Source organism: Loxodonta africana, chromosome 8 (genome assembly GCF_030014295.1).
Source record: "Loxodonta africana isolate mLoxAfr1 chromosome 8, mLoxAfr1.hap2, whole genome shotgun sequence".
Taxonomy (NCBI): Eukaryota; Metazoa; Chordata; class Mammalia; order Proboscidea; family Elephantidae; genus Loxodonta; species Loxodonta africana.
Window position 1 is genome coordinate 115321667 of NC_087349.1, and position 25684 is coordinate 115347350.

Genomic DNA, 25684 nt, shown 5'->3' on the forward strand with positions numbered 1-25684 from the left:
AAACTGGCTATGACAAATCCGATCAACATCTAATTTCTAAAATCTGCAAAATCTCAACAACAAAATGACAACCCAATGAAAAAACGGGCCAAAGATATGAACAGGCACTTCACAAAAGAAGACATTCAGGTGATTAACAGATACATGAGGAAATGCTCATGATCATTAGCCATTAGAGAAATGCAAATCAAAACTACAATGAGATACCATCTCACCCCAACAAGGCTAGCATTAAGCCAAAAAACACAAAATAATAAATGTTGGAGAGGTTGTGGAGAGACTGGAACACTTATACACTGCTGGTGGAAATGTAAAATGGTACAATCACTTTGGAAATTGATTTGGTGCTTCCTTAGAAAGCTAGAAATAGAACTACCATATGATCCATCAGTCCTACTCCTTGGAATATATCCTAGAGAAATAAAAGCCCTCACACAAATAGATATATTGACACACATGTTCGTTGCAGCACTGTTTACAACAGCAAAAAGATGGAAACAACCAATGTGCCCATCAACAGGTGAATGCATAATCAAATTACGGTATATTTGCACAATGGAATACTATGCAATGATAAAGAACAATGGTGAATCCATGAAACATCTCATAACATGGAGAAATCTGGAAGGCATTATGCTGAGTTAAATAAGTCAGTTGCAAAAGGACAAATATTGAATGAGACCACTATCATAAGAACTTAAGAAAAGGTTTAAACACAGAAGAAAACATTCTTTGATGGTTACAAGAGTGGGGAGGGAGGGAGAGGGGCATTAGCTAATTAGATAGTAGACAAGAATTATTTTAGGTGAAGGGAAGGTCAACGCATAATACAGGGGAAGTCAGCACAACTGAACTAAACCAAAAGCTAAGTAGTTTCCTGAATACTACCAAACACTTTGAGGGACAGAGTAGCAGGAGCAGAGGTTTGGGGACCATGGTTTTAGGAAACATCTAGGTCAGCTGGCATAGCGAAGTCTATTAAGAAAACATCCTGCATCTCACTTTGGTGAGTGGCAACTGGGGTCTTAAAAGCTAGCAAGTAGCCATCTAAGATGCATCAATTGGTCTCAACCCAAGGGGAGTAAAGAAGAATGAAGAACACCATAGACACAAGGAAAATAAGACCCCAAGAGACAGAAAGGACCACACAAACTAGAGATTCCATCAGCCTGAGACCAGAAGAACTAGATGGTACCTGGCTACCACCAATGACTGCCCTGACAGGGAACACAACAGAGGATCCCTGATGGAGCAGGAGAAAAGTAGGATGCAGAGCTCAAATTCTAGTTAAAAGGCTAGACTTAAAGGCCTGACCAAGACTGGAGGGACCCAGGAGACGTGGGCCCCAGACTCTCTGTTAGCCCCAAACTAAAACCATTCCTGAAGCCAACTTTTCAGACAAAGATTAGACTGTACTATAAGACATAAAATGATACTGGTGAGGAGTTTGCTCTTTAGTGCAAGTAGACACTTGAGAATATGTGGGCAGCTCCCGTCCGGAGGCAAGATGAGAAGGCAGAGAGGGACAGGAGCTGGTAGAATGGACAAGGGAAACGCAGGGTGGAGAGGAGGAGTGTGCTGTCACACTATAGGGAGAGCAATTAGGGTCACGTAGCAATGTGTGTACAAGTTTTTGTATGAGAAACTGACTTGAACTGTAAACTTTCACTTAAAGCACAATAAAAAAAAGGGAAAAAAAATAAAAAGAATAAATCTAACCAGGGACTTGAAGGACTTATACAATGAAAAGTATAAAACACTGTTGAAAGAGATTAAAGAAGACTTAAATAAATGGAAAGGTGTTCCATGTTCATGGATTGGAAGACTTAATATTTTTAAGATGTCAATACTACCCAAAGTGATCTATAGATTCAACACAATCTCAGTTAAAATTCCAACAGCCTTCTTTACAGAAATGGAAAAACCAATCCTCAACTTTATATGGAATGACAAGAAGCATCGAATTGCCATATTGAAAAAGAGGAACAACATGGAAGGACTCACCAAAAAAAAAAAATGTAAAACATATTATACAGTACAATAATCAAAACAGCCTGTTACTGCTATAACAACAGACACATAGACCAGTGGAATAGAATTGAGAGTCCAGACACATCTACGGTGAACTTATTTCTGGCAAGGGTACTAAGTCCATTCAATGGGGAAAAAAGATTCTCTTCAATAAAACTGTTGGGAAAAATTGGATTTCCGCATGCAAAAAATAAAACAGCATCATGCCTCACATCACACACAAATCAAATTCAAAATGGATTAAGGGACCAATGTGAAAATTAAAACCAAAAAATTAAAAGAAAACGCAGGAACAATGCTGTAGGGCCTAGCTTTTTAAAAATTAATTAGCTAATATAAAAGCGAAAGCACAAACAGTAAAAGACAAAATAAACGGGACCTTATAAAAATTTAAAACTTTTGTTCATCCAAAGACTTTACCAAAAAAAATGAAAAGACAAGCTACTGACAAGAATATCTTCAGAAACCATTCATCCAGTAAGAATCAATAGCCAAAATATATACAAAACTTAGACAATTTAACAACAAAAAGACAACCTAATCATAAAATGGGCAAAGGACTTAAATAGACCAAAGAGGACATTCAAATGGTTACCACACAAATGAAAAGATGCTCAACGTCATTAGCCATCAATGAAATATGATTTCACTCCCACTTTTTTTTTTTTAGGATGGCTAGAAGCCCAAGTGGAGCGGTGGTTAAGAGTTTGGCTGCAAACCAAGAGGTCAGCAGTTTGAATCCACCAGCCATTCCTGGGAAATTCTATGGGGAAATTCTACTCTGTCCTAGAGGATCTCTATGAGTTAGAATCGACTCAATGGCAACATGTTTGGTTTTCTGGTGGAATGGCTAAGATCAAAAAAAAAGCAAGAAAGAAAAAAACAGAAAATAACAAATGTTGGTGAGAATGTGGGGAAATTGGGACACTTATCCATTGCTAATGGGAATAAAAAATGGTACAGCCATTGTGGAAAACACTGTGGCTGTTCCTGAAAACACTAAAAATAGAACTACCATATGATCCAGCAATTCCACTCCTAGTTATATACCCAAAAGATTTGAAAGCATGGACTCAAACAGAGACTAGGATATCACTGTTCATTGCAGCACTATTCTCAATAGCCAAAAGGTGCAAACAACCTAAATGCCCATCAATAGATGAATGGATAAACAAAATGTGGTATATATACATGTAATGGATTACTACTCAGCCAGTAGGAGAAATGCAGTCTTGATACATGCTACAAGATGGATGGCACTTGAAGATAATATGCTGAGTGAAATAAGTCAATCACAAAAGGACAAATATTGTATGACCTTACTTACATAAAAAGACAAGAAAACGCAATGTATAGAGACGACAGTTTATTAGTAGTTACCAGGGGCAAGAAGAAGGACAGCCAGAAAGCTCCTTAGAAGCAAGAATGGCAAACTTCATCTCACATACATTGGACATGTCATCAGGAAAGACCAGTCCCTGGAGAAAGACATCATGTTTGGTAAGGAAGAGGGTCATTGAAAAAGAGGAAGGCTGTCAATGAGATGGACTGACACCGTGGCTACAACAATGGGCTCAAGCAGAATGGCAATTGTGGGGATGGCGAAGGACCAGGTGGCGTTTTGTTCTGTTGTACATTGGGTCACTGTGAGTTGGAATTGACTTGACAGCACCTAACAGGGGCAGAAGAAAGGGGGAAAGGGTTATTGCTTATAGAATATTGAGTTTTGGCTTACAGGGATGGAGAAATTGTGTTAAGGGTAGGGTTGCATAGCCAATTAATGTAATTTCTGTCAATAAGTTATACAAAAGTTGAATTGGTATAAGTTTTGTGATTGATATATTTAAACAACAACAACAAAAAAGAATAAGAAAAAAAAACTAGTAGCTGCTGAGGCTACTTATATACAACCAAACACTTCATGGGATTTTATTGGAGGCTTAGGGTAATGATTTCATGGAATATTCCAGTTAATCGGCCTAATATCAAGTTTAGTGCTTCTGTTTTACCTCCTAATTGCATAGTGCCTGGGGTTTTAAAAGCTTGCAAGCAACCATCTAATGCACAACAACTGGTCCTTATTCAGCTGAAGCAAGAGTAAGAAGGAGAGTCAGGAATAGGAAAGAGATATGCAATGTGTGGCTAACTGCCTCCAAGAACAACTTGCTCCTTGAGACCAGAAGAACCGAGTCCAGAAGAACTGAATGGTGCGTAGCTGCCATTACTGAACATTTTGGAGAATCCTGATCAAAAGGGGTAAAATGCAGAACAGAATTTAAAATTCTTATGGACTCCAGACTCTGGTGCCATGGAGGCTGGATGAACCCATGAAACTATTGCTCTCAGATAATCCTTAAACCTTAAACCAGAAATATCCCCTTAAGTCTTCTTAAAGCCAAACAATAATTAAAAAACAATTTTAAACCAAACAATAAGAAAAAAAAAAAAATAGTCTAGATTAACTAGTAAAGAATGTTTGCCTTAGGCACTATGCTCTTTAAAAATCTATCTACATGGGACAAAATTGACAACAGCAACTCAAAAGATTAGATAGGAAACTTAGGAGGCAGTGCGTTTATGCTAGCAGGGAAGGAACAACTCAGAAAAGGAAGGTAAGAATAGTTGCACAAATCTAAGAATATAATCGAAGTCAATGAATTATAAATGTAGAAACTTGAATTGGTGTATTTTTTGCTGTATATATATTCTCAATAACAACAAAAAATAAATAATTAAAAAAATAATAAAATAAAATTATTTTTCCTGGGACGGGAACTCAGCTGGACCACTCACAGAACCCCAGCAGAGGAGAGGGAAAGCAAAACAGAGAGATGTCTGCCAGTTAGGCAACAGGATTCATTTCCAAGTTCCCAGGCTACCCCTCCTTGCTTTCAGGGCAAGGTTAAGGTCATTTACCTCTTCAATCTGGATCTCCCGCTCATAAACCAGCTTTCGAACCATACTGGCCACAGACACCATCCAGGTCAGCATCATTATGAGTGGAAAAAAGAAGCCAACGTTGTTCAAGAATCTGTAAGGGCATAATTTCAGTCAGCATCCTAGGGCCAAGTGATTTGACTCATAGTCGTATTCATGACAAATACTGTACTTGTATATGCTATTTAATAATTTTCTTACAAGTAACAAAGCAATTTTGATAGCCCTATGATGAGCTAGGCAGAATGGGTGTATTGGAGTCCTGATTCTACAGATGTGCAAACTCGTAAAGGAGATACAGGAGGGAACACAACTGGTCAAGGTCCCTCAAGCAGTCATAGCCCCACCCAAATTCTCTTGGACACGTGCCATAGGCAGGAGCAGGGAGGAGGAAGAAAACAGGTAATTAATTCATGACTACAATTTTCCCCCATTTAATTGGGATTATTTTGATTCTCAATCAATGATATCGATTGACCATAGATAATCATCTATATAATATGTGAATATATGGCAAGTCACAGTCTCATTTTTTCTATTTCCCTGCACATTTATGTTCAACCCACTCTAACTGGGTTTCTGTTTCTAATACACATTTGAAATAACTCTTATCTAGGACCACAATGACATTCATGCCTCTAAATTCAATGAGAATTTTTCAGTCGTTATCCTTCTTGACTTCTCAGCTGTGTCTGACAACACTGACCATTTCCTCATTGTCTTCCTTTCTTTAGCTTCCAAAGCAACTCTTGGCTTTCCACCAGCTGCTCTGGCAACTTCTCGGTCTCCTCCACTTCTCCTTAACTATCCTTTAATCCGGATATTCCACCCAGTCCTGAGCTCTCAATCTTCTCACCCCGTATTCTCTGAGCTCTAAATCCAAATATTAATCATTTTATCGTCACTGGACCAACCAAGAAAACCTTGGTGGCGTAGTGGTTAAGTGCTATGGCTGCTAACCAAAGGGTCGGCAGTTCGAATCCACCAGGCGCTCCTTGAAAACTCTATGGGGCAGTTCTACTCTATCCTATAGGGTCGTTATGAGTTGGAATCAACTCGACGGCACTGGGTTTGTTTTTTTTTGTTTTGGACCAACCAAAGGTACAAGCTATATTATAGAAACTGTGATACATGAATGGATCAAACAGAAAAGGACCCTCTTATTAAGGATCCTACTTTATACTGAGGGGGAGGCGAGGGGACATAAAATAAGTCAATTAAAAAAAAAGATATACAATACAATGTCAGATAGCGATAAGTGCTAGTAGGAAAAATGAAGCTCCTTCAGGGATAGTGAGATGGGTGGTTAGTCAAAATATCATGAAAGAAATATTGGAGCAGAAAATGGAATGAAGTGAAGAAATGGATGTACAGATATCAGAAGGAAGACAGCTCCAGGCAGAAAAACAGAAATGTAAGGACCTGAGGCAGGAACAGCACTTTCAGGAGTAGCCCCGGGCCTCATGTACTAAGTAGCAAATAGAGAGTTAGCTGGACACCAGACCATGTAAGGATATTGTATGACCAGTTAAGTACTAGATTTATGCAAAGAACAAGGAGATACAAGGAAAGGACTTGCAAAGGAGGGAGAAGAAATCAGAGAGGTGACATGATCAGGTATGCATCTGTTAAAAAAAACACTGAATGTGATATAGACAGTGGAGTGGAGGTGGGGAAGGCTGTGAGGAGAGTCAGAGGCTTCTGCAGAATTGCAGAGGTCTAGATAAGAGAAAACAGCGACCCCTAAAAATGGCGGGCCTGGAGACAGAGAAGTGAAATAGCCTCCCATGGCCCCTCTAAGACTTCTTCGTAGCATTAACCACAGGTTGGAATATGTTCACGACTACTAATGGCTTCCTTTCCCACTGGAACATAAGCTGTGTGAGGGCAGTTCTCACCACTGCAGCTCCTCTGCTTGGCAAAGGCCTACCACATACTAGGACATGAATATTTGTTAATAAATATATGAATGAGTAAAAAGGAAAAGGGATTTAACCTCTTAGCTTTTATTTACTTTCCTGCTCAAGACAACAACAATGAGCCATCAGCATGGTAAATCACATTTAAAGTTGATTTGATTAACTTACATGGTAAACAGTGATTATTTGCAGAGTGTTTTAGATTTTCAGAGTTTTGTGACTTTCTGGAGTTTTTTATTTTTATCATTTACTTTCTTATGTCCAGAGCAGGTAGAAAATATGAGCAAGAAATACCCTAGATGATATCTACTTGTAAATTCAAACAAATTCCATCTGTTCTCCCAGAGTAATACAATTTACCAAAGAGATAAAGCTTAAATCACCGGCAAAGTTAAAAACAACTAATCTTGTATTCATTTGGGGGGTTAAAAAAGTTTCTCGATTCGTTCATGCAATTCCCTTTGTTACTTAATGGCAACGAAAATGATGGTTACTGAATTCTATTTGTGGAATAACTTAAATCTTACCAAAGAGCAAAAAAGTATCATGTACAAATATTATCTAAGCCTCTACTCTAAGCCATTGCCTCCGAAGTCAGATTGGGTCAGAGTTCAGTGACTGTGTGTCTGAGGTCATGATATGTGTGTGTGTGTTCTGCATCCCTGAGTCTCTATAAGGAAGAAAGTCATGGGGCACTTGACATTGGATAAACCCAACTCTGGAGTTCTAGGGGGAACTAGCCCAGGTCTGAGAGAATGACCAGAATATATGCACATAACTGACTGAGACTGTCCGGTAGAACGAATAGAATAATAAATTGGGCATAAGAAATTACAATATATGGCTACATAACTTGGTATGCTCCTCATCTGCTCCTGGGAATCAGTCAATATCAACAAGAGAATAGAAAAAAATGTACATTTCAATTTTGATCAATGTTTGGAAGAGTGCCAAGTATTTAAAAAGGCTACTAAATATAACCAAATTCATGCAGGAGTCAGAGTCCCCAGGTGGCACAAACAGTTAAGTGCTTGGCTAGTAACTAAAATGTTGGTGGTTCAAACACACGAAGAGGTACCTCGGAAAGGCCTGGCAATCTACTTCTGAAAGATCATAGCACTGAAAACCCTATGGAGCACAGCTCTACTCTTACACATATGGGGTCACCATGATTCAGAATTGACTCCATGCCAACTGGTTTTGTTTTTGGTTTTCACTCAAGAGTTACATGAAAAAGTAGGTAAGAGAGATCACCGTAGCAAAAATCTACCCTCTGCAGATCTCAGAATGAGTCATCAAAAAATATACTTCTTGAAGGCTAGGGGCATACTCTGAGTTCCACTGCAGTGTCAGAAGCCACCCATATCCCTAAACCTACTTTCAGGGAAACAGGAGGGAAGGCTATGCAAAGAACCCACATACTTACAGAAAACACTCTGTTTCTGCAGCAATGGAAAAGAGAGCCTTTGAGCTGTATAACTATTAGTGTCACCTGGCCTTCACCACTGACAGACTCATTGCAAATAACTGGTCAGTAATACTCAATTCATTCAAAATAAGTAGAAAAAAACAAATAATTTTAGCACATCAGTAAAGGAGGTTAAGAGCCACACAACTATTTAACAAATGAAGAGTACATTCCAAAAAGATGATAACATGGAGGAGATGAAAGCTGTAAATAATTTTTTGCCACTAACTAAAAATATTTAATAAGTCAATCACTCTATAAGGAAGATCATACAACAGAAATGTTAGAATTTGGGGAAGAGACAGCAAGATAGAAAGAACATATTTTTGTACTTCATACTATTAAAGAGCTAACCTCATCTATATAAAGAAGCTATATGATGCATGCAACAGACATACCTGAAACAAAATGCTTCAGAAAAGTTTAAAATAGAAGGACAAATAAAGGCATATCAAGCAAACAGAAACTAAAAATAAAGAAGATGATGATGAATGAAAATGGTAAGAAAAAATAAGAGGTCACCATTTTAATATTATACAAGATAGAACACAAAGATGGCTGAAATCATCACATAAACATCATGATAAATAGAGAAAAAATTGAAGTTGCCAACAATATCATTCTACTTGAATCAACAATCAACATCCATAGAGGCACAGCAGTCAAGAAAAACCAAATGATACATTGCATTGGGCAAATCTGTTATACAATAACTTTAAGTTTTAAAAAGCATAGATGTCATTTTGATGACTAAGATGCCTCTGACTCAAGCCATAATCTTGTCAATCACCTCATATGCATGAGAAACTGAGTAATGAAAAAGGAAGATAGAAGAATTGTATTTGAACTATGATGCTGACAATGAATATTGAATATTTCATGGACTGCTAAAAAACAAACAGATCAGTCTTAGAAGAAATAAAACCAAAATATTTCTTAGAAGCACAGATGGCATGTCTTCAACTCATTCATTTTGCACGTCATTAGGAAAGACCAATTGCTAAAAAAGAACACCAAGTTTCATAAAGCTGAGTGCCAGTGAAAAAGAGGAAAACCATCAATGAGATGGATGGGCACAATAGCTGAAGCAATAGATTCAAAAAAAAAAAAAAAAGATTCAAACATACCAATAATTATGAAGATGATAAAGACCCAGGCAACGTTTCAGTCCGTTATACCTAACAGATGGCATGTAACTAACAAAAAAATACATGTGCCAAGTAACATAGCACCAACATGCAAAAGGCAAACAGGAAAAAGAGACAGAGACAACCAATAAGTAGTAAACTATAATTTACCAATGACAGAGCAAGAGGGCAAGAATTATGGATACAGAGGTCCTAATAACAAAATTAACAAAATTCTCCAATAATAAAAAAAAATAGGGAATTAGAAATTCTTTCCAAGTACCCATAAAGCATTCACACAAGTAGATTATACATTAGTTGATGGATAAAAAATCCCATAAATTCAAAAAGCAAAAGGTAAACAGATACTGTTTTCTGTTTGCAATATAAATATTAGAATTTATCACCAAAATTTGCCAATTTAGTGTTTGATCCAATTTTTGTATTTTATCAGTCTGATAGTGCTATGGATTGAATTGTGTTCCCCAAAATATGAGTTCAAATCCTTACACCTTTACTAGTATATGTAATTCTGTTTGGGAATAGAATTTTCTTTGTTGTGATAATGAGGCCATATCAGTATAAGGTATGTCCTAAATCTAGTAACTTCTGAGATAAAAAAAAAAAAAAGAGCAGATCAAACACAGGAGTGAGCATAAAAGGGAGAAGATAGATGCCACTTGAAGATTGCCAAGGAACCAAGGAAGAGAAGCTGAAAGACACAACGATCTTCCCCCAAAGCTGATAGTGAGACAGCCTTCCCCTTTAGTTGGTACCCTGAATACAGACTTCTAGCCTCCTAAGCTATTAGAAACTATATTTCTGTTCTTTGGAGCCACCCACTGGCAGTAGTTATGTTATAACAGCACTAGCTAAAACAGGTTTTAAAAAATGCTGTCTCAAAGTAGTTTTCATTTGAATTTCTCTTATTATATATAAGTTAGCTGAATAACATTACATATCCTTAAAATTCCTGAGAATTTCCCCTTGGAAATTAAAAGAAGTTTACTTAAACAACTCTTGGGTCAAAGAGAAAGTAGAAACTTATATCACGAGTATCTAGAAAGCAATGAATTTTTAACTGCATAGCACACTCAGTAGGACTGGAAGTTGGGTGGTTGGTAGAAAAGCCATAGTCTTAAAAAGTCTTTAAAAAAACCAAAGCATGGTCATCAAATCAATTCCAACTCATAATGACCCTATAGGACAGAGTAGAAGTGCCCTAGAGTTTCCAAGGAGTGCCTGGTGGATTTGAACTGCTGACCTTTTGGTTAGCAGCCATAGCATTTAACTACTACGCCTATGTAATTTTAAATTAAAAAAAAAAACCTAAAAATAAATGAATTAAACATTGACCTCAAGTTATAAAAGAAACATTGCAATATATTGAAGGTGTGTAAAAATAAGTAATAAAGATAAAAACAGAAGCAACAAATACATTAGAAAAGACAAAAAAGAGAATTGATAACTAAAGTCCATATCTGGCTCACTGGAAAAATAATAATGAAACAAGAAAATAATGAAACTATACTGAACCTTACCATACAAACAGGAAGAAGAAAGCATGTTAAAGGGGCAGTAATCACAGAGACAAGGGAATGAAGAAGGAGAAGGTGGGGGAAGGGGCAAGTGATTTCATTTTTTGACTGCAATTCTTCCTAGGATCTGAATAATTTTTGGAGGTTCATATTTGAAATTGAAGCACTAAATGTCTCTAACCACTTCTGCATTGGAGCATCAGATCCTAAAGAGGTCCTCTGATTCTCATCCCTAGGGAATCTCTAGCAGATGAGGGGTTACTAGAAGAGCAGATTTCTGCATTTTCTAGTTCTCTGATCCACAAGCTTCCTGAAGGCATATCACTATCACATATTTAGTAACCCCAGTGCATTACATGTATCAAGTGCTCAATAAGTATTTTTCCAAACAAATAAATAGCACAAAAACTGTCACTTTAACACTTACCAATATTTCATGATTTTAAGTATGTAAACTGTGCATCACAAGGACGAAGACAGAAGGGATGATCCCACAACCAAAAAATAACCATTGCTTTAGAAGAGGATGTTAAGTGTGATTTTGTTTCTCCATTTTCTAAACTCTTGACAATCATTTGTTTATAAAAACCAAAACCAAAAACCAAACCTAATGCCATCGAGTTGATTCTGACTCATAGCGACCCTACAGGACAGAGTAGAGCTGCCCCATAGAGTTTCCAAGGAGCACCTGGCGGATTTGAACTGCCAACCTCTTGGTTAGCAGCTGTAGCACTTAACCACTATGCCACCAGGGTTTCCACTTGTTTATAAAATGAACATTAAAATATATATGTTGTTAAAATTCCCTGTGGTCAAGTCAGCTCCAATGCATGGTGACACTAAATACAACAGAATGAAACAGTGCCTGGTCCTGTGCCATCTTCATGATCTTTGGTTTGCTAGAGTCCATTTTTGGGACCACTGTGTATTTTCAGTGCCTTCCAACCTAGGGTGCTCATCTTCCAACATCATAGCAGACAATATTCTGTTGTGATCCGCAGAGATTTCTCTGGCCAATTTTCAGAAGTAGATCAATAGGCCTTTCTTCCCAGCCTGTCTTAGTCTGGAAGCTCCACTGAAGCCTGTCCACCATGGATGGTCATGTTGATACTTGAAATACTAGTATAGTTTCCAGCAACACAACAGCATGAAAGCCACCACAATATGACAAACTAACAGACTAGTGGTGGTAAAACACACACACACACATATATACCCACACACTTCTGTCAGTTTGTCATACTGTGGGAGCTTGTGTGTTGCTGTGATGCTGGAAGCTATGCCATTGATATTTAAATACCAGCAGGGTCATCCATGGTGGACAGGTTTCAGGTGAGCTTCCAGACTAAGATAGACCAGGAAGAAGGACCTGGCGGTCTACTTTTGAAAGGAATTAGCCAGTGAAAACCTTACAAATAGCAGCTGAACATTGTCTGATATAGTGCCAGAAGATGAGCCCCTCAGGTTGGAAGGTATTCAAAAGCTTGGTAAAGTAGAGGGTCAGTAAAAAAGGGGAAGATCCTCAATGAGATGGATGGACACAGTAGCTGCAACAATGGGCTCAAGCATAACAACAATTGTGAGAATGGTGCAGGACCAGACAGTATTTCATTCTGTTGTACATAAGGTCGCTATGAGTGGGAACTGACTCAAGGGTACCTGGCAACAACAACAAATATATACGTATGTATCAGCGATGTCTAAGTGATCTCAAGAGATAATATTATCCTTTCCCCTCCCTATTGTCAGGAGAGCATAAATCAAACTAATATGTTCCAGATTCTTCTCTTCATTTATCCCTATTCTGGAACCCAAATAAAAGCATTATCACTAAACTTCCTAATTAGAAAATGAAATTCGCTTATTTATTTAGGCTTTTTTAAAAGGATACTCTGATCTTCATAAGCATTTATTTTAATTGTCACCATTTCTTTTTCTGAAGGGCTGCAAATCCTTGATCTACATTTTAATAACCCTTTTATTAACAGTGTTTAATCTGTGGCTTACCTCTGTTAGCACTATCAAGTGAGTTCAAAGGAAGAAAACTGATAAGCATGGTCAGCTACACAGGTGGATCAAAACTGCACATAATAGGAAGAACCATAGAGAGAAATTGTTTTTGTTGCTTTTGCTTCGCTGCAAGTTTTTGATTCAAGTACTTGGTGGTGACAAATTTCCAGCCCCAACTCCCCACATTAGACTCTGCTCATTCTCTTCCTACCTGCCATTCCCTAGCCTGCTGTCTTCACCACTACCACCCAGGAGCAGTCCTTGTTAATCTTAGGCAGAGCCCAGAACACTGCCTGGGGGCAGCTACTAAAGAGAAGGACCCATGGTAGTGGCTTGTTAGACCTGAGCCCCAGCCATTTGGCCTCTTGGTCTCTTGCTTTCTCACTCTCTTCCTTTTTCTTCCCCTTCAGGACACTGGGTGAGCAACTTGATTTTGTTCCTGCTCCTGGTCAGTTTTTTCTTTTTAGTAGGGCTGCTATAGACGGAACCTACTACAGCAGTGAATTTTTGGTTTGGTTTGCTAGTTTTCAGTCTTCAGTAGCCTTTGTCAACATAATTGGCTGGAGTCCATTAAGGAGCGAATGGCATAAGATCATATAGCCCTTGGGGGAAACAGCTTGAACCTATCTGAGTGCCAATTTCTTCAACTGTACTTATAAGGTTCTTAGAGTATCAATGAGACAATGTCTTTGAAAATGATATAGAAATTTAAGAGAAGCATTATTATTGCTGCTTTTGAGGGAGAAGGATGGAGAGAAATCAAATAAATGATTACCTGGGGTTTTAACAAAACTCCATCCTTCCCCACCCTACAGGGAACTGAGACCATAAGAGGTTTGTGTGGCAGGAAAAAGTGAAAGATTTTAAGTTCATAAAATGGAATTAATATATTTCTTTTACCCACCAGAGTGGGTTCATCAACCAATCACGTGAGTTTCAGTCCCACTCAATGGCCCAGGACAGGATGGTGGGATTGGGGTAGGAGGCAACTTCCAACAGCTTACAGCTTTGAGGATTATGGGGAGCATGAAATTCTGCTGAAAACAATGACTAATAATTACAAGATCAAGAGAGATGTTTAATAAAGTTACACTAAATAAATCCCAAGGAAAAGAAACAAAAATGCATAAAATGAGAAGTTGTCTCACTGGTTTGTTGTGGATCGAGCTGACATTTTTTGAAAGCAGGAATTCAACATTTTATGCATGAGTTCCTGTCAACTCTTCACTCTCAGCTTCTCCCAAGACAAATCAAAGTACAGATGCAATGATTCCTGGGAGCCATCAATCAGCCAGACCCAACAAGCTCGCCTTCTCCTTCTCTTGGACCCAACTCCAGGGTCCTGTGAATTGATGGAGTATGAAAGCGCTCAAAAAAATAATAGGCACCCTTCCAAAGAAACATTCTTTTTGCATAGAAAACAATTCTAGAGTACTGTTGCATTTTTCATTTTCTGAAAACTTTTTTATTAAGTTGGCTTGACATCTGAAATTCTTTATATTCATGAAGTATACTATGTTTTCAATCATAAAATTGTGCTTATGATAACTGCCAGCGAATCATAGGCCTGAAAGGGATGTTAAATTTCACATAGTCCAGCTCTTGATTCAACTCTGCAATCTTAAAATAACATTTCAAACTGCATGTCCACCAGTACATTAGCTCCTTCAGCTTCTAATGGATATCACATGATAAAATAGAGACCTGTGTTCAAAGAAGACGGAAAATGCTTAGTTAAGTAAAATTAAGCAAGTTTTGTTACTATGGATGAATTGCCATGTTTCCACCTATAGTCAGTTGCTCTACTTATAAAGAAGGTCTCTGGATCCTGAACTATTCAAGTACATTGCTTTCCTCTTTCTTTTATATGGAAACCCTGGTGGTATAGTGGTTAAGTGCTACAGCTGCTAATGAAGAGGTCAGCAGTTCGAATCCGCCAGGTGCTCACTGGAAACTCTATGGGGCAGTTCTACTCTGTCTTGTAGGGTCGCTATGAGTTGGAATAGACTCGACGGCAGCGGGTTTGGTTTGGTTTTTTTGGTTCTTTTATACACTATCAGATTTTCCCTCTTTCTAGAGTATTTGCATTCCTGGGTGGTGTAAATGGTTAACACACTCAGCTGCTAACCGAAAGGTTGAAAGTTAGAGTCCACCCAGAGGTGCCTTGAAAGAAAGCCCAGGCTATCTACTTCCAAAAAATCAGTCACTAAAAACCCTATGGAGCATAGTTCTACTATGATACAAATGGGGTTTCCATGACTCAGAATGGACTCGACTGCAAGTGCTTTTGTTATTTGAGTATTCTCATTAGCATCCTCTCCTAAAAAAAAAAAAAAAAACCTCTGTACAAATTCCCCTCCAGCCACTACTCATGTCTGTTTCCATTTGTAGCAAATCTGAGAGTTGTCTGAACTCACAGTCTTACAATCTACTCTTCCCAGTCTTTCTCTGTCCACTTTAATCTCTCACCGCTACATGGAAACTGATCTTAATGGGATCCCTACTGACCTTTGCATTGCTAAATCCAAAGCTGTCTTCATCTTATTTTATGGACGGGCCACATGTGACACCCTTAAACACTTCCCCTTTATGGAGTCACCTGTTCCACTTGGCCTCCAGGACTCCATACTCTCTTGGTTTTCCTTCTACCTCTCTGATGCTGTCTCCCGGTCTTTCTTGCCTAGTCTTCCTCTTTTCTCTGACCACACACCATCTGTTCTCTTTGCTTTCTATCTATATTCCCCTCCAGGGTAATAGCATCCAATCTCAGGTTTCTAAATACCATCAATACCTGGTGGTGCATGCATCCTGACTCCATGGGACAGAACAATAGAAGCTTCAAGTTTGGAACCTTCTCAAACTCTGCTGTATGTGTCTCTTCGTATGGTTGATTCTAATCTGTATCCTTCCCACATAATAACCCACAACAATGCGTATAATAGCTTTGAGTGAGTTTTGTGAGTGCTTCCAGAGAATTATTAAATCTGAGGGTGATTTGGGCACCCCTGAACTTGCAACTGGTATCAGAGTGAGTATAGTTTTGAGGTTTGTGGTGCCCTCACGCTTACCAGTTTGATTAACTCCAGGTATCCCCACAGACTGTTCTCCACACAACAGTCAGAGCAAACCTTTTACAAGTTAGATGATATCACTCCTGCTTAAAATCCACCAGTGACCTCCTACATCACTCAGCTCTCCCGCACCACACAGTCTGTGTTACCACTTTGACTTAATCTCTTACACTCTTGCCCTTGTGCACTCTGCTTCAGTGATCTTTCCACACCAGGCTGCTTCCACCATAAGGCCTTTGTGAATGTGTTCCTCTGTCCTGGAACACTTTTTATCCATGTGCCTGTATGCCCTTCACGTCTTTGCTCAAATGTTACCTCCTCTACAAGATCTATTCTAATCACATTAATAATTCCAGGTCCTCCTTGGTTCTTCTGGTCCCCCCCTCACACTACTCCTTATTACCTTGTGTCACTGACCATGTTCAAACATTCAATACAATATTTTTCTTTATTGTGTATGTGATGTCTCTTCTTCACTGGACTATAAGTGCCACATGAGCAGGGATTTTTACCTGATTCCTTCACTGATATACTCTAAGCCTAAACAAAAAAAAACCCAGCACCGTCGAGTCGATTTCCAACTCTAAGCCTAGAGACTGACAAATATTAAGTAAATGTAGTTGAATAAATTAATGAATATGTAACTTGTTCAGAAAGCAGTAGGATCACTGAAAATGTGTGGCATGTGATGCAAACTGCACATTAGAATTAACTCAGGGGACTGAGTGTTGAATGCTTGTAAGACCTCAGACTATATATCTCAATCACTCACTCGCAGATATACTAACCCCTCAAAAAATATTTACTTTCTAAAATTGGAAATAAAGGAGAATATAAGACAACTAGAGATTTCAAAGTTTGAAATGTAAGCATAAAATAATATTTCTGTGGTGGTTTCCCAGTAAGTAGACAAAGAGAAGGGATTTCATGACACCAGAATCATACCTCAATAACCAAACCCATGGTCATAGAGTCGATTACGACTCATAGTGACCCTATAGGACAGAGTAGAGCTGCCTCATAGAGTTTCCAAAGAGTGGCTGGTGGATTCAAACTGCTGACCTTTTGGTTAGCAGCCAAGCTCTTAACCACTGCACAACCAGGGCTCCACCTCGATATCCAGCTAACCCCAATTTGCCAGGCACAAGTATTTCTCATGCACAAGAATTTATCTTCAAGTGGTGAAAACACACATCTTCATCCATCTTACTCAAAGGCTCCTTTCAAATCTCACATTACTGTTCAATAAGAATAATTAACCATTCATCCAGATCTTCTCTAATCTTCCTGTTAAGATACTTTCAGAGCATATGTTGTTCTTTCCAACATCACTTCCTGGGAACCATTCTGTTTTAGTGCAAAAGAAGTAAAATCCCCTGCCTTCCCCTGTTAAAAAGGTGCAGTGGGAATTTACACCTTTCCACCACATAAGTACAATCCTCTCTTCCATAGGTGGAGATTGTAGCATACTTTAGAGACAGAAGGAAGCTATCAGAATGGGAATATTTTGGAGAGCCACCTAAAAGAATAGCATCATAAAAAGTCAATTTCTCCAAATATCTAAAAAAAAAAAAAAAATTTTTTTTTTTAAAGCAAGTCATTATTTCCTATACCACCTGGGTATTTGAGTTGGTAGAAACAGGGGCAGGTTATCCAATAAGCAGGGTAAGCACGAGATTACTTGTGTTTGCTTACTAATTTGTAGTGGACAATTTCACATGTGTTTCAGTTTGATGTGTTGTGGTGAAACCCATGTGAAATTGTTCACTACAGATTAGTAAGTAAGCACATGTAAGACCATGCTTTCCTTGCTTATTGGATAATCTGTCCCTGGATATAAATTATTTTTGCATGACACCTGGCCAAGAACAGTTTTCCGATTTCTGCTCTTGGTGCTATCAGTTCCAAGAAAAATGCTTTAAGGGTAGAAAATCACTGGTAGAAATTTTTCAAAGCCAAAAATATTATCGTTTTGGGGAAAAAAAAAAAAGCTTTCATTTTACAAAGAAGGAGGTTAACAGCCTTACTCAAGATTTGCATGAGTCATTCCTGGATCAAAATAACACCTTGATCTCTTTATTCCTGACCTTTTGTTCTCTCTACTGCACTCCAAGATAAGCACAGTCAGGATGTCCTCAGCTTATCACAGCAAGAAGGTTCTTCCATAGCACCATCTTCTTCATCAAAAATGTATTACTCAATACATTTATTTATAAGGTACATCAATAAACAGGGAGAAAGGGGTAAAAAATCAAATTTTCTGGTCTTTCACTCATTTGCCTTGGCCCCAAATCTTCAGGCAGGCAGTCCAGACTTCTGTACCGTGATCAACTGGCCTGTGTCAATCAGGGGTGTTAAATCTGCAACATCTCACTGAAGGATGGCTGTCACCTGTTCTCATAACCAATAGCTGATTCAAGGTTGTCTCTTTAACAGCATCGCCTCCAGGCACTTGCTTGCTAGTGTGCTTGAGAGAGAGTGAGAAAGTGGTGCCATCATAGCCAGTACTGCAGGGACTCAAAAACCTGCAGCCTATGTTATCAAGGTCCAGGATTGAGAGTAGAGTGCTTGTGAGAACAGTAGCCACCATGTGGAAACAAAACAAAGTGGAACCCACAGCCCACAGCAGTATGGCTCAACTCCTTTCATGGGCTTTGAAGGGCTTTCATCATCTGACCCATATGTCCAAGCACATTCTTTTCTGGCCCCCAATATGGTCACAGAGCACTGGTCAGATCCACCCCTCCACACAGCAAGCACTCCTCTGCCTAGCCTGTCCCCCATGTGCCTTCTCTAATGCCAGCGTGATTTCTCCTTCAAGTCACCTTGCCCAGATGCACCAGCCCTTATCTGAACTTCTTCTTCTCTCTGATCATACAGATGTCCCCAGCCAAATCACACAATTTAATACTTAAATGTCCTCTGCTTACTTCACACCTACAAGGTCACTGTGGGATTTCTCACAGCCCCTACCTGGTACACGGCACACAGTTGAGACACAATGCACATTTCTTAAAGATTTGCACTGAAGAATAACTACTTGTTTACACAGGTAGAATCTGGAGTCAAGTATGCAAAGTCCCATAAATATTCTTTGTCAAATTTATTCTGAAGTGCGTTTGAAACTATAGGTGACTAATGTAAAATTTAAAGCTCCGTGTCTTCACATCTCTTAACAATTTTTTTTACATTAATATTTCAGGCATATAAAATAATGAACCTCAAGAAATTAGAAGAAGGGAAGAATTTTTTTTTTTTTTTATTCTTCCTTGGAATGACTACAGAAAACCCCAAGGATTTTCTCTTTCAAGTTTTGCAAGTGCAAACCCTTTCCCACTGTAAATGGACACTTGAAGGAAGTTCACCTCTACTCCCAGGTACTCACAGGTCGCTGGTATGGCAGGGATATGGAATTGCCTGCACCTGTGCTGCTGGCTCCGGAGCATCCTGCCCTGTCTGCACCGAGATGATGGCCCTCTCAATCATGTCTTGCAAAGGGACAAAGATATAGTTATATTTGAACCCATCGGCTGGTAGACTTTGTGGATGGAACTTCCAAAAGGGGTTTTTTACCAAATCTGTTCTTGTGCTGTATAAGATACTGGTCCGAATTGTATATGTGACATGGGGTGGCAGTTTGAGAGACTCCGACTGGAAGTTTTTGTTGACAAAGGAATTGTTGAATATAATACCTGGTGGCAGAAAAGAAAAAGTAAAGATTTACAATGCAGGGAGGGGCTCACACAGTGCCAGCATCAAGTCAGAATTGGGAAACTGAAAGGACCATTAAAAGCATCATCACTGCCCTCTTCTTTGCAGAAGGAGACCCTGAGACCCAGGGCAGTAAAACTGATAGGTTTTAGGCAAGCAATTAGTGGTAAGTCAAAACCAAAAAGTCCTCATTCTCGGTCCAATGTCCTTTGTTTTTTTAAATAAACCATAATGCAGTGTCATCAATACCAAGAAGTTATTTGTTTTGCATTTTTTTGCAGGACTTGTAAAATTGCGCTAAAAAACCAAACCAAACCAAAACCATTGCCGTTGAGTCAATTCCAACTCATAGCACTCCTACAGGATAGGGTAGAACTGCCCCATAGGGTTTCCAAAGAGAGGCTGGTGGATTTGAACTGCTGACCTTTTGGTTAGCAGCTAAGCTCTTAACCGTTGTGCCACCAGGGCTCCAAAACTGCACTAGGCTACTCAAGTATCAGACTTTGAGATTATCGATCATTCAAAACTTAAGCATAGATTCCGTATTCAGTGGCACGAATTCCTCAAAATTCATGTACAAAGCCTAAATAAAAAAAAAATAAACATGACTGAAAAAGAACATAAAAGAAAACATCACAGTAAAAAAAAGAACACATAAATATCTTGAATAGGTGAACCATTAATAGATGGAGATAAATTGTCCCCTTTCTTTTTCCGAAGATATCAAGATACAATGATAAAAATAATGATGAGAGGAAATTATTTTCCTTCTGAGTCATTATAATAGATTTTAGGGAGAAATATGCAGTATGAAAGCCTATTTGTGCTCATGCCTTTGTGGGCATAATTTTCAATGAACATTTGTTGTTGTTGTTGTTGTTGTTAGGCACCGTAGAGTCTGTTCTGACTCACGGCGACCCTATGCACAACAGAACGAAACACCGCCCAGCCCTGAGCCACCCTTACAATCGTTTTTATGCTTAAGCTCATTGTTCCAGCCACTGTGTTAATCCACCTCGTTGAGGGTCTTCCTCTTTTCCACTGACCCTGTACTCTGCCAAGCCTGATGTACTTCTCCAGGGACTGATCCCTCCTGACAACATGTCCAAAGTATGTAAGACACAGTCTCACCATCCTTGCCTTCTAAGGAGCATTCTGGCCGCACTTCTAAGATTTGTTCGTTCTTTTGGCAGTCCACAGTATATTCAATATTCTTCGCCAATGCCACAATTCCAAGACGTCAATTCTTCTTCAGTCTTCCTTATTCATTGTCCAGCTTTCACATGGATATGATGTGATTGGAAATACCATGGCTTGGGTCAGGCATGCCTTAGTCTTCAAGGTGACATCTTTGCTCTTCAACACTTTAAAGAGGTCCTTTGCAGCACATTTGCCCAATGCAATGCATCTTTTGATTTCTTGACTGCTGCTTCCATGGCTGTTGATTGTGGATCCAAGTAAAATGAAATCCTTGACAACTTCAATCTTTTCTCCATTTATCATGATGTTGCTCATTGGTCCGGTTGTGAGGATTTTTGTTTTCTTTATGTTGAGATGCAATCCATACTGAAGGCTGTGGTCTTTGATCTTCCGTAGTAAGTGCTTCAAGTCTTCTTTACTTTCAGCTAGCAAGGTTGTGTCATCTGCATAACACAGGTTGTTAATGCATCTTCCTCCAATCCTGATGCCCCATCCTTCTTCATATAGTCCAGCTTCTCGGAAGAAGGACCCAGCAGTCTACTTCTGAAAAGCATTAGCCCGTGAAGACCTTATGAATAGCAGCGGAACACTGAACACTTACTGGCCAAGAAATCATTCCGTTGCATGAGTTCATGTGCTTTAGTCTCCAGGAGGTCGACAGATTCGTGTGCCTGGAAGCGGTTCAGCTCCACACAGGAGGAGAGATTTACCAAGATGTGGCCCAGGAACTGCAGGTGTCCAGCCTCTGCATGGTTAAACATCTTGTCCAGCATTCCTCCTGAGGGAAGCGAAATTACAACAAGTTAACTTTGGTTTCAGCCCAGTGCTTACTGCTGGAGGTTGTACAAATGAACTTGAAAATGAATACAAATTCCTTCATTAAAAATTACTCAAAAGAGTCCAATTTTGTCCATATGCAAAGTTTGCTACTTATTTGCCGAGTGTAAACTTTTTAAATAGATTCTCTGGAATGCTGGTATTATATGTAGATGAGGAGAATACAGTTAAGATATGAGGGTGAGGTCTCAGGACAGTTACCTGGACCAAAGGAACCTCTGGTAGTGGAGGTGGATAGAAAAAACACAGAGGAGAAAGTCTATGAGGGGTAGGAAGACCCTTTCAGAGATAACTCAGAAGGAAAAAAAAAAGCTAATGCTCCAACCTGGAGTCAAGTACGTCTAAAAAAATTCCTTAACTGCAGCAGCAGCAGGCATTTTATGAAACTCATTTTATAAAATTAATTTTGTAAAAACAATTATCAAGGAATATTCACAATGAGGAAATAAAATCTTCCTGTGGTATCTGTTTTGAATTTGCATATTTGCAATGGAAATACAGTGATAAACGTAAACTTGGCAACATCTTTGCTGTTGAGGCTGAACTTCAAACATTTTTCAAGCAAAAACACTTGAGGACATCTTGGTATTCTAGCTCTGGTTTCAGAAGGGAGGTAGGACACAGTAGGTACAGACATGAAAAGACAAATGATCTAGAAGTAAGGCAGTGTGGGGAAAATGCCCAGACCCAACCAGGACCAACTAACCCATCTAGAGAGGTCAAGCAACTTATGAAAGATAACAGAATTCATTAAGCAGCTCCTTCAGGTCTTTTTTTTTTTTTTAATAGACTACGTTTTAGAGCAGTTTCAGGTTTAAAGAAAAATTGCACAAAAACTACAGAGTTCCTATTTACCGCCTCCACACTGCACATAATTTCTCCTATTATTAATGTCTTACAATGATGTAGTACACTTGTTACAATTGATGGACTAATGTTGATACATTATTATAACTAAAGTCCATAGTTTATATCAATGTTCTCTATGTTGTACAGTCCTATAGGATTTGACAAATGCATAAAATCATGTGTCGAGTATCACAGTATCTTACAACGTAGCTTCATTGCCCTAAAAATGCCCTGTATTCCACCTAATTGCCCCCTACTTGCATCCCAGGTTTCTCCCTCTTCACATATCCATCCCTTCAGTAGGAGATGTTGCCAAACTTCCCAAGCACCCCACCCCATTACTGTCACTAAATGAGAGGGGCAAATGTGCTTCCACTATGAGTGTGTGAAAGGCAGCAGCCCCACTAGGCTCATTCTGTGGGAAAACCTGCCCATCATGTGGGCGATATTCACAGCAGAGTAGTTTCTATTTGACTGCAGTCACCCGCCCAGCTCAGGCTCTGCTCCTTATTGAGATCCCAAGAGAGTCTTTTACTCAGAATTTTATAAAGAAAATACAAGAATTAATCCATCAGGGGACATCTAGGTCAACTGGCCTAACGAAATGTATAAAGAAAACGTGCTGCATTCCACTTTGGTGAGAGGTGTCTGGGGTCTTAAACACTGGCAAGCAGCCATCTAAGATGCATAAATTGATCTCAACCCACCTGGAGCAAAGGAGAATGAAGAACACAAAGACACGAGGTAAATATGAGCCTGAGAGAAAGAAAGGGCCACATAAACCAGAGATTCCATCAGGCTGAGACCAGAAGAACTAGATGGTGCCCGGCTACCACAGATAACCAGGCTTAATGGTCTGACTAAGATTGGAGGGACCCTGATGGTCATCGTCCTAGACCCTTTGATAGCCCAAGATTGGAACCATCCCCAAAACCAACTCTACAGACAGGGATTGCCCTGGACTGGAAGATAGACAATGATGACAGTGAGGAGTGAACATTGTGGCTCAAGTAGACACATGAGACTATGTGGGTAACTCCTAGCTAAAGGCGAGATGAGAAGGAAGAGAGGGACAGGAGCTGGTTGAATGGACACTGGGAATACAGGGCGGAGAGGAGGGATGTGCTGTCTCATTAAGGGGAGAGCAGCTGGGAGTGTACAGCAGGGTGTGTATGGCTTTTCATATGAGACTGACATGATTTGTAAATTTTCACATAAAGTGCAATAAAAAAAAAATTAAAAAAAAGAATCCAGAGTAATTGGAACGTGCATGAAACATACTGACATATTTTTATACACACACCACACAGGCAAAAAAGCATAGCAAACCACAGAAACTATTCAGTCAAAATCATAACGTAAAACAGTTGCTAATTGCCAATGCCCACTCATTCAGCTTACTCTAATCTCAGGGAGTGGGAGACATCAGCTTCTAGCCACAGCTTCCACCCAAACAATACTGGTAAAAGAGCTAGGTTACAGTTAGCTTTCTCATCAAAAAATAATTAAAAAATCTATTGGATTAAACACAACAACCAACTATGAGAAATGCCCTGGCAAAGAAATGAAAGCATGATTAGAATCTTCTGAGAAAGACCTGACGAGTATACATGATGCTTAATCTTTGCAACAACACATTCTGATATTAGCCTTGTTAGGTGCCATCGAGTCAGTTCTGACTCAAAGCAATACTATGTATTCTGATATTACTGAAGTATGTTATATACTTTTTGGCAAGTGTTCTAGATGTATATTATTTTGCTTTTAAATATATGAAGTTGTTTCTCTGTCCAATATAACCTTGTTATTGGGCATTGCCAGAAATACCATAATCAGGCAAAAGCACTGAGAAACAGCAATTCTTTTGCAACCTTCCTGGACAGGTGCCATACTACTTCTTCGCTGCCCAGGAAGTGCACGTAACGGGGGACACAGGCTTATTACCGCTGTCTCCTCACAAACCTGCTCTCACATGCACACAAGAAACTTCCAGCATGCACATACTGGGGTCTGCACAGAAATATCCCAGGGAATTAAAGCTCCTTAGGGTTATGACTTCAGTGTCAACCCTTAATTTTTCATTCTCCTCCATGGTTCGGGTAATTTTTAGGGTTATGTCTTCAGTGTCAACTCTTAATTTTTCATTCTCCTCCATGGTTCGGGGCAGCTTCAGGCCCTGTTTTTTACCCTCCTTTTGTGTGTGAGCTTTCCAGGTCCCATAGTCATGGACTCAGTTCCAACTCATGGTGACCCCATTTGTCAATGAGTAGAATCATGCTCCACAGGGTTTTCAATGGCTGATTTTTTAGAAGTAGATCATGACGGCTTTTTCCCAAGGTGTCTCTGTGTGGACTTTAACCTCTGACCTGTTAGTTAGCAGTGGAGTGCATTAGCCTTTTTCACTACACAGGGGTACTCGCTGCTGACCCTTCCCATATCTCACTGATGTTCTGAATGCTCCAAGCTCTGCAAGCAAGAGTCAGAGTCTCTGTGAGTCCACCTCATGTCCCGTCCCTAGCTTGGGGCCTGCCTGCCCTTCTCCCTGGGTGCTTGATCCAGGATGCGACACCAATAACCCCCACGGAGAGCTGCCTCTGTGTCACACTGCTGCCTCTCTCACTCCATGTTTCCCTCTTTAAATAGTTTTCTCCCTGCTCCCATATCTTACTGACCTCATAGGTTTCAGGGTCAAGTCTGGCCTTGCCTTGTTTGGCCCTCTGTCTCTGTTGGAAAGGCAGCTTGGAGCAGTGCACAGGGACTAGACCTGAATGAGAAATTACTTCAAGACACATCTCTGTCATACTAAGGTGTGTAGAAAAATCAGTTAATGTGGCTGGGCCTCAACTTCTTCACTGGTAAGGAAAGAATCATTTCCATCCATCAAATCCAGGTGTCCAAAAAAAGTAAGCTCTCAGACAAGATCAATCTGCTCTCAGGATCCTCCAGTGGCCCAATTCCTCTCAACCTTTATTACTCACTGTTCCTC

At 39.4% G+C, this 25684-nt stretch overlaps 1 protein-coding gene across 1 annotated transcript in view; it reads right to left on the bottom strand.

The window, feature by feature from the left end:
- ABCA13 (ATP binding cassette subfamily A member 13) overlaps positions 1-25684 on the bottom strand; it is a 572876-nt gene that overhangs the window by 320810 nt on the left and 226382 nt on the right. Inside the window, 3 exon segments of the mRNA XM_064290236.1 lie at positions 4948-5062; positions 19487-19793; positions 21614-21790. Coding sequence (XP_064146306.1) covers positions 4948-5062; positions 19487-19793; positions 21614-21790 — 599 coding nt within the window.